This window comes from Drosophila busckii, chromosome X (genome assembly GCF_011750605.1).
Source record: "Drosophila busckii strain San Diego stock center, stock number 13000-0081.31 chromosome X, ASM1175060v1, whole genome shotgun sequence".
Lineage (NCBI taxonomy): Eukaryota > Metazoa > Arthropoda > Insecta > Diptera > Drosophilidae > Drosophila > Drosophila busckii.
This window is the reverse complement of record NC_046608.1, coordinates 684,521-698,785: the sequence shown is the minus strand read 5'-3', so window position 1 is coordinate 698,785 and position 14,265 is coordinate 684,521. Positions and strand designations below refer to the sequence as shown.

The 14,265-nt window shown below is 38.3% G+C and overlaps 2 protein-coding genes across 5 annotated transcripts; both read left to right on the top strand.

Moving 5' to 3' along the window:
- The first annotated feature begins 1 nt into the window (after position 1).
- Positions 2-8,482, top strand: LOC108607047 (REST corepressor). 4 transcript variants are annotated; one of them, XM_033294615.1, is made up of 11 exons: positions 2-33; positions 960-1,292; positions 1,348-1,395; positions 1,454-1,588; positions 1,656-1,870; positions 1,924-2,097; positions 5,163-5,689; positions 6,055-6,271; positions 6,606-6,803; positions 6,864-7,610; positions 7,682-8,482. In XM_033294615.1, the coding sequence occupies exons 2-11, from the start codon at positions 1,064-1,066 to the stop codon at positions 7,748-7,750; spliced, it is 2,559 nt and encodes an 852-aa protein (XP_033150506.1). In that variant the 5' UTR covers positions 2-33; positions 960-1,063; the 3' UTR covers positions 7,751-8,482. The 4 variants fall into 4 exon arrangements, with proteins under 4 accessions (XP_033150506.1, XP_017853144.1, XP_017853142.2 ...); XM_017997653.2 differs by lacking the exon at positions 2-33 and adding an exon at positions 289-515; XM_033294616.1 differs by lacking the exons at positions 2-33; positions 5,163-5,689; positions 6,055-6,271 and adding an exon at positions 295-515.
- A 1,337-nt stretch (positions 8,483-9,819) lies between these two features.
- LOC108606022 (deubiquitinase DESI2) lies at positions 9,820-10,663 on the top strand. The gene has a single exon (XM_033294459.1). It carries the CDS (start codon positions 9,972-9,974, stop codon positions 10,515-10,517), a length of 546 nt encoding a protein of 181 aa, XP_033150350.1. The 5' UTR covers positions 9,820-9,971; the 3' UTR covers positions 10,518-10,663.
- The last annotated feature ends 3,602 nt before the right edge of the window (positions 10,664-14,265 follow it).

Here is a 14,265-nt window from a genome sequence, read left to right as displayed (position 1 = left end):
CATAAAGTGTATTTATAATTGCAAATTCTGTGTGTAAGTACCACGGAGTGGAGTTGTAAAATTTCTATTACATTAGTTTGAATTATTGTGTATATTGCACAAATCTTACACAAAAAATTGTGGACCAGTGACGGACAAAGCTACGCTACCATCTGCGGGCGTTATTGGCAAAGTGCGCTGTGAACGGGCAATGCAGAATTGTCATACGCGAGTTTTTTTTTCGCGTTTCAGTTATGTTTTTAGTTACCTGCGCGCAACAACCCCGTCGCCTTATCCGTTGTGTGCTTGCAGGACGCGTTTTAAATTCAAACTCAACAAGCTTCCAATGAACGCATTGCGGTTTTCGTGGAAATTCTGCAAATTGAAATTTGCCTATTAATTGTGTAAATACATAAGCGAAAGCAGCAGCAGACGCAGCGTTTACACAGCGCGTATTCCATATCAAGCGCGTCCATTAATTGTTCTCTGTTTTGGGGCTGCGGCATACCGAAAGTGGCGCAGACCGAGTATATAAAGTAAGCAAGCAGCTTGCCAATAGAAATAATGTTTTTCTGCGTTTCCAAAATGTGCACTTTGCCTATGTATCTCTCAGCTGCTTTGGCCAACAAGCACAGTACTCATACACTCGCGCTGTAATTCACGCACGCATACCACCAACACATACATGTACCCAGATACACCAATACATGCGTAAATGTATTGCTTGACAGCAGCAGCGGCAGCACACACAACACAACGCGAACGGACGTTGACGACAAAGTGCGACTCGTTTGCCTACTTTAGCCTACTGTGCTCGAAGGCACTGAATGCTGCTGAGTTTCTTTTAACTTTTTTTCTGCCAAAGAATTATGTAGATTTGTTTGTATTTTAAAGTAGTGTGTGCATTAAAAACATAGCATATCTCTTATGTTTCAGTAAAGTCATTTGCTAAATGTGGTACATTTGCCTTAAATTCACAGTTGCTCACAGTGCCGTCTACAAGATTCTTTGACACGCCAACGGTAACATAATTATCAGCACGCTGGAGAAACAAAATAAACGCACACAGCTCATACGCGACAAAATGGTGTTGGCCGAGCGCAACACCAGCGACGTGGTGCGCAATGGAAATGGCCGGCGCTCACGTGGACCCAGCCCCAACACTCATACGAGTGCTGGTGGCGGAGGCGGTGGTAATACCACAATAGGAAGCGGTAGCGGCGGTGGTGGCAACTCTGCAAATGCCACTAATGAAAAGGCCACAACAACCGCACTGGGTGCGGGCACACCAGAGAGCTCAGACGATGATAACTGTAAGTAAATGCTAAATGTAAATTATAAATATATTTTAATAATGTCAACCTGCAGCAACAAAGCGTAATGGAAAATCCAAAGCCAAACAATCTGAATATGAAGGTTAGTTATCAATTTAGCTAACATAGATCTGTCACTAACTGCTTAATTTTTGATATAGAAAAAATACGTGTTGGACGCGATTATCAGGCAGTGTGTCCGCTGCTGGTGCCTGAAGTTGAACGCCGCCCGGAACTAATGAATGAACGCGCCCTACTTGTCTGGTCGCCCACCAAGGAGATACCAGATCCAAAGCGTAAGCATATTGCACTTCAATTGTGGCAATTTAAAGGCTTCTTCGAATGCTCTATTTTGTACTTTAGTGGAGGAATATATATCGGTGGCGAAAGAAAAGTATGGCTACAATGGAGAACAGGCATTGGGTATGCTGTTCTGGCATAAACATGATCTTGAGCGTGCTGTCATGGATTTGGCAAACTTTACACCCTTTCCCGATGAGTGGACCATTGAAGATAAAGTGCTTTTTGAGCAGGCATTTCAATTTCATGGCAAAAGTTTTCACCGCATACGCCAGATGGTAAGCTGTAGCATAGCATTTACATATATTTATTTATAAATTGGATTCTGCAGTTGCCGGACAAGTCGATAGCCAGCTTGGTGAAATATTATTATTCGTGGAAGAAGACGCGTCATCGTAGCAGCGCCATGGATAGACAGGAGAAAATGCTGAAAGCGGCTGTCAAAGATGGCTCCGAGAATGGCAGCGAGGTGGGCAGCAACGAGGAATCTGATAATGATGACAAGGTAATTATCTGTACGAATTAGGCATAGATTACAGATGACAAATACAATACAAAAGATATCGCTCCATTTGTCACCGTTTCGTGCACTCTTGCCCTACACCACCTACCCCAACCCATAAAATCATCGAGCCAAGCACTCACCCATACACATAAACATATATGTTTGTACATACATAGTTCATCTTCAGCTCTACTTAATTCATATACATACATAAGTACGAAAGGTTCTCAACTATTCATGCACATACACACAAAACACACACATACACGACCAATAATATACTGAAGCACACGCACATCTACACCATTTCATGTTTACAATAGAAAGGAGCTTTTGCCACACCCACAATTACTAATTACAAAAATATAGTATATTCTTATATAATGTATGTACGTGTGTACTTATGTAAGCAGCAACAATTAATTACTCTGGAATAGATATCCTCATTGTTTGTCACAATTTTCGTAACCTCTCGATTCCTAGATCAAATTTTTCAAGTCTGCTTAAAGAAGTCCAAACTGAAAGAGTTAAAAGTACTCGTTATACTCGCTAGTTCCTCTCGCTGTTTAGAAACTTTAACCTGAAACTGTATTTTAAAAATTGTTTCTTCCGTTAAGATTCGGGTCTCCAGCGTTTAAGTCGTTATATAGAGACATAGTATAAATCTGGTTCGTTATTTTTTCAGATAATCACCGTGCCTGCATACCTCTCATAAGCAATAAAACATAAGCAAAACACACAATCACCCACACACACACATATATATACTTACACAATCATAAAACTATACATACATAATGCTGTATGTATTAATGCCAAAACCAAAATATTGACCAGCATGAGACTTACATTGATGATACATAAATACATCTAAAAAAGCGATTAAAAGCTAAATAATGTATTTTTACATCGGCTATATGCATAATTTTATTTTATTAAACCACCTTTTTTTTTGTGTGTGTTTCTTTAACGTTAAAATTCAATAAGCAACACAATTCAATCAGAGTGACTCTAGACTAATACTCTAAGGCAAATAGAATGTTTCACCTTTATTTATATAGATACAATTGTAACTAAGCAATTACATATGTATATGCGTTTGTATACATCAAATCGTAGTACATATATATTTTTTTAATTGTGTATTGAGTATTATTGCTAAATTATTATTAAAACATTATAGTAATTTATGAAAGAAGAAGAGATAACGATTTACTAAGCGCTAAGTATTAATTAAAGTTAACAAAAAGCAACAAAGCACAACAGTATATCCCAAAAGTATACATATACATAATAGTTTAACTACATATATAGAATGAGATATACTTAACTTAAAACAGAAATATATACCGTTGATATTGATAATAATAATATAATGCTGATGATAATCACACACATAATGCTAATAAATTTCATATCTTGTTTGCAAGAAGATTAAACAAAAAACCAACAATTTATATGTGTTTCTTATTCGTAAAAACATAGCAAACTGCAAAGTAAATGGATACTGCGATTTAGGTTCTCTATGATTTTTATGCTATATTATGTATGGTTTTTGTTTTCTAATTCTCGAACACGCGCAAAACTACTTACACCAACATATACATATACAATATATACATATGTATGCTATAGTATATAGTATTATTATTTAAACTAATTAATCGTAGATTCATTTTATTTAAACTAACCAATCGTAGACTCATTCAATTTAAACTTTAAACTATTTTAAAGCTCATCACCCTTCTGTTTATTGGCCAGGTCTGTAGTGAACTCAAACTACTATAGCATCTACTGTATTAATCCCTAGCAGAACTTATGTATCTATAAACGATATGTTTGATCCTTATATTTGAATTTGTGTTTACATTTACAATATTTTCGTATTTATTCAAACCCCTCTTCAATTTATTCCCAGTATTCTTTCGAACTGAGTATGTTTCCTATTCGTTTATCATCACTCGTTGTTGAGTCGTTAAAGCTAATTAATTTTTGTCGGAATTTCAGTTTTTTCCTTATGTAATCACCCACTCACCACTCACACACACATTACACTCACGAGAGAAATATTGAGACTGAGAGAGAATTTAAGATACTTAATAATCCCATTGATAATTAAATATATTGAAAATAATAATTCAAAATATTGCTTACATACATATGTACATACATACATGCAAACTAGATTGAATTACTCACTACGTATGTATGTGTATATGTATGCATAGATATACTCATGCACAAGAACAAACACACACACACACACACAGAAAGAGAAAGAGAGAGAGAGAGAGAGAGAGAGAGAGAAAGAGAAAGAGAAAGAGAGAGCGCGTTAAAGAGAGACACAAACACACATACATGTCAATGCATATATTCATGCGCTTCGCAGTCGTGAATGCAGCAGAGCGATTTTGAAAATCTTTTTTTTGATTGAAGCAAATAAAAGAACAAAAAAAAAAAGGATTAAAATTAAATCAAAAAGCAAAGATAAACAAGAAAGAAATAATAATAAAAGTTACGCATAATGTACACAAGTACGTACTAATATAAATGAAAAGCAAAAGATAACATAAATATGAAGAAGAAGCACATGTAGATTAATGTATTTTGTTTGATCTTCGATGTTCGAGGTGGGTTCGGGTTCGGGTTAGGGTTCGGGCTCGGGCTCGGGAGTCGGCAGACGAAACGTATCGAAATGAAATGCAACTAGACCGAACGCAAAGTGCAACTATGACGAGGACAAGACTGGTTGAAGCAATACATTAGCACTAGTAGTAACAACTATCTCTTAAGTGTTATTCAAGAGAACTAAAGCAACAATCAAAAATCTTTTTTCTCTTCTCTTTGCATTGTACTGCCCAAAAACCAACACACGAACTCATACAACCAACAATTGCAAAATGCAAATCTGTCCGAAACTGACGCTATTTGCGTAAAATCGAAACTTAACCGTACGAATATACAAAACAAAATGCATATCAAACAAAAAAAAAAAAAAAAAAAAACAACAACAACAACAAAATTATGATAAAATGAAACCAAACGAAAATATTCAAAAATAACAGAATTTAGTTCCTGCTGCTGTTTGTGACTGCGGTGGTAATTACAAGTCCAAACCAATTGCATTGGCTATGCAGAGGGCGAGCAACAACAGCAGCGCCACCAGCACCAGCAACAGCAACAATGGTAATGTCAGTGGCAAGTGCAATTGCAAACATGCTGGAAACAATGGCAATCAAACTGGCGACAGGAGCAGCAACCACATTAAGATCAGCAGCAATACCAACACCAACACCAACAACAACAGCAGCAGCAGCATCTTTGATATAGAATCGGATCAGTTAAGCATCTTTATCAACGATGATATGCTGGGCTATGGACTGCCCGGATTTGGCATACCCATCGATACTGATAGCACCTACAATGTCACCAACGGCAATGGCAATGGCAATGGCAATGGCAACGGGAATGGCAACAACAACAACCAACGTGTTGTTGTGGGCGGCTTCTGCAAAAACTGCAATGTTGTTTGCTACATTCTGTTCGATTCGCCGTTGGGTCGAATGTGTAAAAGTTGTCACACCCATTGGAGGTAGATATTTGAACATATGTACATACCATGCCCTCACATACACATATGTACATGCTTGCGTACACACATACAAGCAGAGTGGCGTGTACTGTAGACCATGTACTAGCGTATGTTTGTTTCGAAAACTTAAGCTAATGTCAAGTGTTTTTCTCTCTCTCTCTCTCTCTCTCTCTCTCTCCCCTGTGACTCTCTCATTTGCCATAAACAAAACAAAACTGTAATTTGTAAACTCAATTGATGCGCCAATCCACTCACACTAACACGCACAACACACACACACACAAACATACACATACACATACACATTCCTTCCCGCATTTACATTGCCACACCCTACCATTGTGTGTGTATGAATGTGTGCTTAGTCGCACTGGTAATCGCCGTCCCATCTCTGGACCGGATAACATAGTGTCCTCGAAACGCTCCTCTACGCTAAACAGCGGCGCTGCTGATCGTTCTAAGCGTAAACCACCACGTGGCATGTACATAAATCATGATGATCTTTCCGCATTGGCCGGCTGCCGTAATCCACGCGAGTATCTGGCCGAAGGCGATAGGAAAATTGCTGCCCTCATGGCTGAAGTAAGAACTCGTAATTGTAATTTGCACAACATTTTGCTTTCGAGATCTTGAGGTTAAAAGTCGTAGCTCGGGTTTATCTAAATGATCTGAAATCTGAAATGAATTTTCCTTAGTAAATTTGTACGCATGCGCATTCATCTAAGTCTACACACACATTCATACATGCACATACATATATACACACACACACACACACACACACATACAAACATACATACATACGTACGAAGCAAAACAGGCAAGCGACAAAATTGAAAACAAACCAAGACCAAGACCCATAGACATTTGGTTTTTTAAGAAGCCTTCGACCAAAACCGCCCAAAAATTATTTCAGATACAAAAGAATAGGCAAGTGATGGAGCTGCTGGACAAGGACTGCACTGACATTGGACCGGATGAGAGCGGCGCGAAGACAGCGGCCAGCACTGAGACAACAGCCGCTGCTGCACAGCCACGCATTTCAGCACGTTGGTCAGCCGATGAGATACAGGTGGCCCAGCTAGCTCTGCGCAACTTTGGCAAAAACTTTGCGGTAAGTGGACAAATTTATATTTTTATTTATTAGCCAGCTCTCATTGTGACCCTTTTGCAGATGATAGCCAAGGTCTTGGGCACAAAGACGGAGGCGCATGTGCGCACTTTCTATGTTAGCAACCGACGTCGTTACAATTTGGATCAAATTGTTAAGGAATATGAGGCTTTGGCGTCGAGCAAGTTGGAAGAAGCTAATGCCGCAGAGCAGAGTGATGGCGTTGCAACTGTTGCAGCAGCCACTACGGCCACTACAGCCACCAATGTTGCGGAAGGCACCACCCAAGCCAACAAAGCTGCAGTCGAAGTAGTCGAAGTCGAAGCTCAAGCGACCAAGAAGGATGAAAATGCTGTGACAGTCAGCAGCAGCAGCAGCAGCAGTATGAAGAAGAAACCTGTATTATTAAATGCCACAGCTACTGCCAAGAGCATTGAGAGCCCCGCAACTGCGCATCCAGTGTCTACCGCTCGTGTCACAGCTACCAGCAAATCAGAGGCGACTGCTGCTGCACCCACTATCACCATTGTGGATGAATCTGATACGGCAATGAGCTCTAGCAGCGATGTGGTCAACAGCAGCAGCATAGCGCCAGCTGCTGGTGCTGGCAACTCCACCTCGACCTCGATCTCGACCTCAACGCTGTCGAGTAATAGCAACAGCAACAGCAACAGCAACAGCGGCAGCAGCAGCAGCAGCAGCAGTGCACCCGCCAAATCCACAACCAATAATCACACTGAAGCCGATTGCGAAGAGGCTGCGTTGCCCACATTAGCAACGTCTGCACCCAAACGCGACGCTAGTGAACTGGTAAGTGTGCTCCTAGTGAGCTTAACAATCGCTACAAAAATTTACGTTTTCCTTTGTTCTCTTTGCTGCAGAACACTGCCGAATTGCCGCCTGCCAAAAAGGTTGCGCTCAATGCTAGCGCCGAGTTCCTTGCTAAATAAACAATAGTCTGCGTTGCACAACGATGGACAGTTGCATGGAAGGATGAATTCATGGATGGAGATGTGTTTTTGCCCATCGGTTGTGGCGTGTGCTTGAAACCTTTTACTTTTTACATTTACATAGCATAGTTACTCGCCTTAGCATTGTAAGCGTCATCGTCAAGCAGCCACACAACAAGTCGGAGAAAGTGAAGAATGGTGAAAGCGAGTGAGAGAGAGAGATATATAGAAGGAGAGAGCGAGAGAGGAGAAGGAGAGAGATTGGGTGACAACAAGCGGCTGACAGTCACTTGTCCTCACTGGCTCGTTTAGTTAGTGGATTTTTGTTGTTGTTGTTAATTTCGCCCTTTTCAAAATTTTTCATACACAGCCATTAATTGTCGTGTCTCTTTATTCACTTGGGCCGCATTTAAAAGCATGATAAATGGTTAAATTAGTTAAATAATAGTTTGATAGCATCACAAAACAAAACAAAACACACACACACAACATGTAAGTTGTGTGCTAATCTAGACCTGAACGCAACTGCGTAGTTTCAATAAGATTATGCAAATATGTACTTTCTTTTTTTTATTTCGTTAAAAATATATATATACCTATGTGTGTATGTGTTGTAATTTGCATGTCAATAGACTTGATTATGTATGCATCTGTGCAGTTGAGCGCATGCATACTGACTACACATACTCACAAAAAGAGAGACATGCATACAAATATACATACATATAACAAACATATATATACATATATATATATATATATATATATATATATTGAACCACATAAATAATTAGTTAAATGACTGGTAAGAGCTAGTACTAAAGTCTTTAACACTCACACACTTATGCTACTGATGCAAGAAGGGGCAAGCAGAAGCCAACCATTGACATATGCGTTTGCCACATCAGCAAAAATTTGAGTTACTATCACTAAACATGTATTTAATAATTATAATATTAATATTAACATTAAACTTACGTGAATATGTATAATTATAAAGCTAAGCATTGAAAGGTTGCATACAACCAATTTTTTTTTGTGCTGTATTTAAAAAATAAAATTTGCGATTTGGCAAACATACAAACACACAGACACATATACAAACATATGCATATATACAAACAGTTTTACATACATGCAAGGAGAAGCACATAACTAATGTTAATTAGCAGATTTTTTTATTTTTTATTTTGTTAACACAGTTGTCTATTTTAAGTTAAGGCTAATACAGTTTAAACAGACATATATACAACACCACTGAAGCATTCTTAATCACACTGTATACAAGGTTCTGAAAAATGTTTTAAGACAGTTACAAACAGTTTGACATACATGCAAAAAGAAGCACATAACTAATATATTTTTTGTAACTTTTTATTTTGTTAACACATTGTATACAAGGATCTGAAAATCGTTTCAAAATAAAAATAACGTAATAAATAAATCAATACCATTGCATATGTACATGCGAGAGAAGCACATAGCTAATGTTAATTAGCCTTTTATTTTTTGTTTTTGATCAACTTTTTATTTTGTTAACACAGTTGTTTATTTTAATTTAAGGCTGTTTAAACAGACATATATGTATACTACTACAACACCACCACCACCACTGAAGCTTGCTTAAACACATTGTATACAAGGATCTGAAAATCGTTTCAAAATTTAAAAACGTAAATAAATAAATCAATACAATTTCAACGACGCATTTGTTTTTTTTTGAATTTTGTTCGGCTCAGGCATGTGTCTTTATATTCTCAAATAGTATAATATAATTTCGGTTTGGTTCTATTTTTGTAAGCATAATTATGTATTAAGACCCAAAAAAATGTAGATTCTTATATTGGTTCGGTTTTGAAAAATGTGCAAAACATAGCCCTGCATACTTTAAGGGGCATCTGATGTCTGCAGTACTTTAACTGCCTTCATATGTAGTTGCTGTTTATAATTATTTGTAAATAGCTGCAGCTGCACTTACTCATACTTATTGACCTTAACAGTATTTAATAATTCATTTGAACAATCCAAATTACAGCACTGCCAGTGTGGCTTTTGTCATAATTTTGAATATTTATGCAGTAGTAGATTAACAGTTTGTGTGTATTGTATGTAGGGTAAAATCAAAATTAAAGGAAATCAAGCACTCGGACTCTGAGTTGAGGAGCAAAAGCAATTTCGAATTCGCTGCTGTCGGGCACGGTCCGAGGTCAAACTATGCAGAATGAGTGCATTGCTGAATCGCTTGTCCATGCTGAACTGCTTCAAAGGCACAGCCGACAGCTGCGATGAGCCACCGAATGTCGATATGTTCAGGGAGCCAGTGATACTCAATGTGTACGATATATTCAATATGAATGAGTATGTTGGGCCCATTGGCTTGGGCATTTTCCATACGGGGGTCGAAGTCTATGGCGTTGAGTACACGTATGGCGGTCACACCTTTGACAGCTCGGGCATTTTTAGCATGACACCGCGCAGCGCAGAGCCGGAGCTGGGCGAACAATTTCGCTATCGTGAGAGCATACAGCTGGGCTATACGCAGTTTACGCAGTCGGAGGTGCTGCGTATTGTTGAGCAGATGGGCTGTCAGTTTCCTGGCAACAGTTACCACTTGACCAACAACAATTGCAATCATTTCTCCAACAAACTTACGCACATTCTATGCGGCCGTCATATACCAAGCTGGATTAATCGTTTGGCCAGCTTCTTTGCATGTCTGCCCTTCTTGGAGCGCTGCCTGCCGCCACAGTGGCTCTCACCCGCGTAGTTAGGCAAGTGAGCGGAGCATCAGACAGGCGCGCAACAAATACAAAATGGACACTGACAAAATGCGCTATTAAGCAATTTCTGTGTTTTATTAATATACATACATATGTTTGTGTGTATGCGCCTGCATGTGCTTTTTGTTTTTATTAAAATTTAAATCCATAGATCAAACACAGCGTGCTTTTGTTGAATTTCAAGTCTGCTTGAATTGCAATCTAAATTGCGTGCTGTGTTTAAGCCCGAGAACGTGCGATAGCTAAGCACAACTTACAAGCAAGGATGTGTGTCTGTTTGGTCTTGCAAGTCCAATAAGCTCCTCAGCTATGAACAGCTGATCTAGGTTTAGTATTGTATTTTAGCTTTGCACAGCGGTGAAGAAAGCTTGCGCGCTCTTTTCTATGCGTTTGCACTTTAATAAGCTGTTCTTTGTGCGTGCATTCGGCACTGCACTAATAAAAGCTCGCGCTCTCTTGGTGCGTGCTCACTAACTTATTTTGTTTTAGCACTTGCCTTCAGCACAGCTGCACTCTCGCTTTCATTTTATCTTATTTTATCATTCTCGCATTATCAATTATATTATATTTATTGCCTGTTGCTAAGGGCATTTGATACAGTCGTAACTAATTCTTCGTAGAGCAAAGGCTAATCGAGTCCTATTGCTGTTGAATATATCAAGTCGTTGTCGAGGGCACAGACTAATTCGAGACAAGTTTGATCAAATTCGTCGTATTGAAAAGACTATTCGAGTCTGTCCGCCGGTTACTTTGTCTACTTCGAGACATGTACAATAAAATAGTCTTACAATACAAATGTACATACATTCAAATATCGCTTTAAGTATTTGCCTAGTCGCGCCAAATACTTAATATAAACTTGCAACTTTAACGAAAATCAGAATTGTGAACGATTTTTAATTTCGTAAAAATAAACCAAATAGCTAATAAAAAAGCTTATTAGCTCAACAGTGTCCCTTCTTTAAATTGAAAAGATTAATTGCGTAATCATACCGAACAACATGTTAGCTGAACAGACTTGATAGAGCTGATCGCGCACCAGAGAGCAGCTTTTTTATACATTTTGACATTTTTATAAAAAATGGAAAAGGGTATTATAGAGTTGTGCAAATGTATGTAACAGGCCGAAGGAGGCGTGGCAGAACGCATAAAATATATATTATATATTCTTGATCAGAAAGACAAACTGAGTCGATAAAGCCATTTCCATAAATGTGTCCGTCCGTCTGTCTGTCTGAGCAACGATAACTCAGAGACTGTAAGAGATAGAACAACTAAATTTAGTATGTAAGCTTTATTATTTTCGAAGCAATTCGCTCCCCCTTCCACGCAAATCCAAAAAAACCATTTCTCCAAGAAAAAAGCGGGTAAAATTAATTAATAAATATAATATAATAAAGAACTATTCACATTTTTATTATGGACAGCGAGGTGCACTTGCAGACGTACAAATGGTAGCTTCGCTGCTGACGCTACAGCGAAAATGAAATGTGGCGCGTGCGTTTTGTGTATGTATGTATGAATGCGCACGTGTGTTTGCTGAGATGCCCTAGTCAAAGGGTATATATAAGTTGGTTGCGCCAACCTTAATACGTTCACTTGTTATTTTTTAAATAAATAAGCTGACATGTGGGGTTTCCAATACGGACTCCAATACGGAGTCGTACGAAGAGAATTGATTTGGTTCGTAAGCAATTACCGGGTGTAGTATACAACCTACTAGTCTTGCGAGCTGATCTGGGTTGCGTCGGTCAAAGGCGCACGCGCTGGCTCCGGCTCAATGTTGTCGCAATATTGGGGTGGGAACAATTTAGATGGCCCTGGAGACGCTTGCTGCTGACTTGTAATTAATATCTTATTGAATTTTCGCGTGCTTACTTTAATCTGACTTGGGCAACGCTAACGGGCATATGCAACTATGCACAACTCATACTACTCTGACAATAGACCATCCACGGACAACATGACTCCAACAATAATTAGACTATTAATTCATAGCTTTAGATTTCACACTTAGATTTAATAATTTCATTTTTAACGATAAACACAGTATTAAAAAAAAATATTTTATAACTAGGTGTAAATTTTGTTTTGGCTTTTATAAAATTTGGTAAAATTTAACATTATTAACTAAGGACTAAAAGATATGAATTAGAAAGAGAGGCAGGTGTTCTTTTTTAATTATGATAAATGAAAAGCTTTGCACACATGCATATATAGATATTGTGTTCAGGTAAATTTATAGGCTTAAGGCCACAGATTAAATTATTATTTTTCTTGAGGAATTAACTTACAGCATTTTTTTTTGTTGACTTCCTCCTTGCGGTCGGTGAGCTCAGCGATGCGAGGACGGATGTTATCTAGCTGTGGAAAAAGTTATAATAAATTCTAATATCTATATATGGCTATCCATGCATGAAAAAAAAAGATAATTTATTAGTTAGCTTAACCTAAACCAAAAAAAAATTTTTCTTAAATTATTATGTACTTTAATTAGAACTGGGATATTAGATTTATTATAATTATATATATAAAAATTTTTTTTATTTTTTTTTTTTTTTTTTTTTTTTTGCTTTTTGGCCGTTTGCCTTTTGGGGTTTGTTTTTGAGAATATAGTTACATATTTAGGGTTCTTTTAGCGAGGCTAGTTAACTTATGTGTGAATAAATTAGTTAATTGTTCAGATTTGCCTGCGGCGCTGGTTCGGGGTGAAGATGGGGTTATGTGCGTCGGATAAGTTGTAGATATTAAGTTGCACTTGGAGGCCTGCGTGAGTGGATGCTGGCGTTGTTTCTATGGTTTTTGGAAGTTTTTGTTTCTTGGTAAGGCAGTTGCTGCTACTGTGATATTGGCGGTTATGGCGTGGATGTCGGTCGAACAAAGAACTTGGTGTGGCGGGAACCAATTCTCATCCTGGAGTTGGTTCTTAGCTTCTTTCTGCTTTCGCTTAGCGAAAGAAAACGGCTAAAGTGTCCAATGACTATATGACTATTGATAGCCTCACACGCGTTAACTTTAACGAACTTGATACTATTAAACACTATAGGATTTCGGTGTAGTACTTGCGCGTTGGAGTGAATTATTTGATTTTTCAATTTTGGTTAAGTTCTTGATTTGTTCGTAATTACGCACTTGCGCATCGCGACTCACTTTCTCCAACTCCAATTAGAAACTGATCTGATGCTCTAATTTCTTTTCGCATCTCTCCCCCAGGCGAGAGCTTTTTCTTTGTCTTGCTAGACAGAGAGTTTTTTTCTTACTTTTTCTTCTGCCTAGCAACAGTCGTAGGTAGCGCCTGCTTGGCGCCGGCGCTAAACGGCGTCATCGTACGTTTTTTTGGCGGTCACTGCACTTTAGCTTTATTTTTGAGTGACGTTCTACTAAGAGCGCCGATTTACACTTACGCTCAATGCGCTAAGAGCTTAAAAGCTTTCCTATGTTTGATTGCCTATGCGGGGAAAAAAATAGGAGTGTTTACAACCTATCTTCTACTACTATTTTTCCGTCTGTTGGATTTATACTTATTATTATATTTATTTATTTAAATTTTTTTTTTTTATTTTTTTTTTCTTTTTGTGTGACAGTGCACTACACGGGGTACCGCACTCGCAAGCTTGGGTTGACTGATTTGTATTGAAGGATCCCCAGTCTCTCTGGTTGTTGATGTATGCCGAAAGTGCTCTCCATATATTCGGAGGGATGCCAGTAACTGTTGGTGTTATTTCCATATGTTTT

Coding starts and splice junctions, on each gene's coding strand:
- LOC108606022 (XM_033294459.1), top strand. CDS start 9,972: ATGAGTGCATTGCTGAATCGCTTGTCCATGCTGAACTGCTTCAAAGGC.
- LOC108607047 (XM_033294615.1), top strand. CDS start 1,064: ATGGTGTTGGCCGAGCGCAACACCAGCGACGTGGTGCGCAATGGAAAT. Junction 1,589..1,655: donor GGAGATACCAGATCCAAAGC/GTAAGCATATTG, acceptor TTTGTACTTTAG/TGGAGGAATATATATCGGTG. Junction 1,871..1,923: donor TTCACCGCATACGCCAGATG/GTAAGCTGTAGC, acceptor TGGATTCTGCAG/TTGCCGGACAAGTCGATAGC.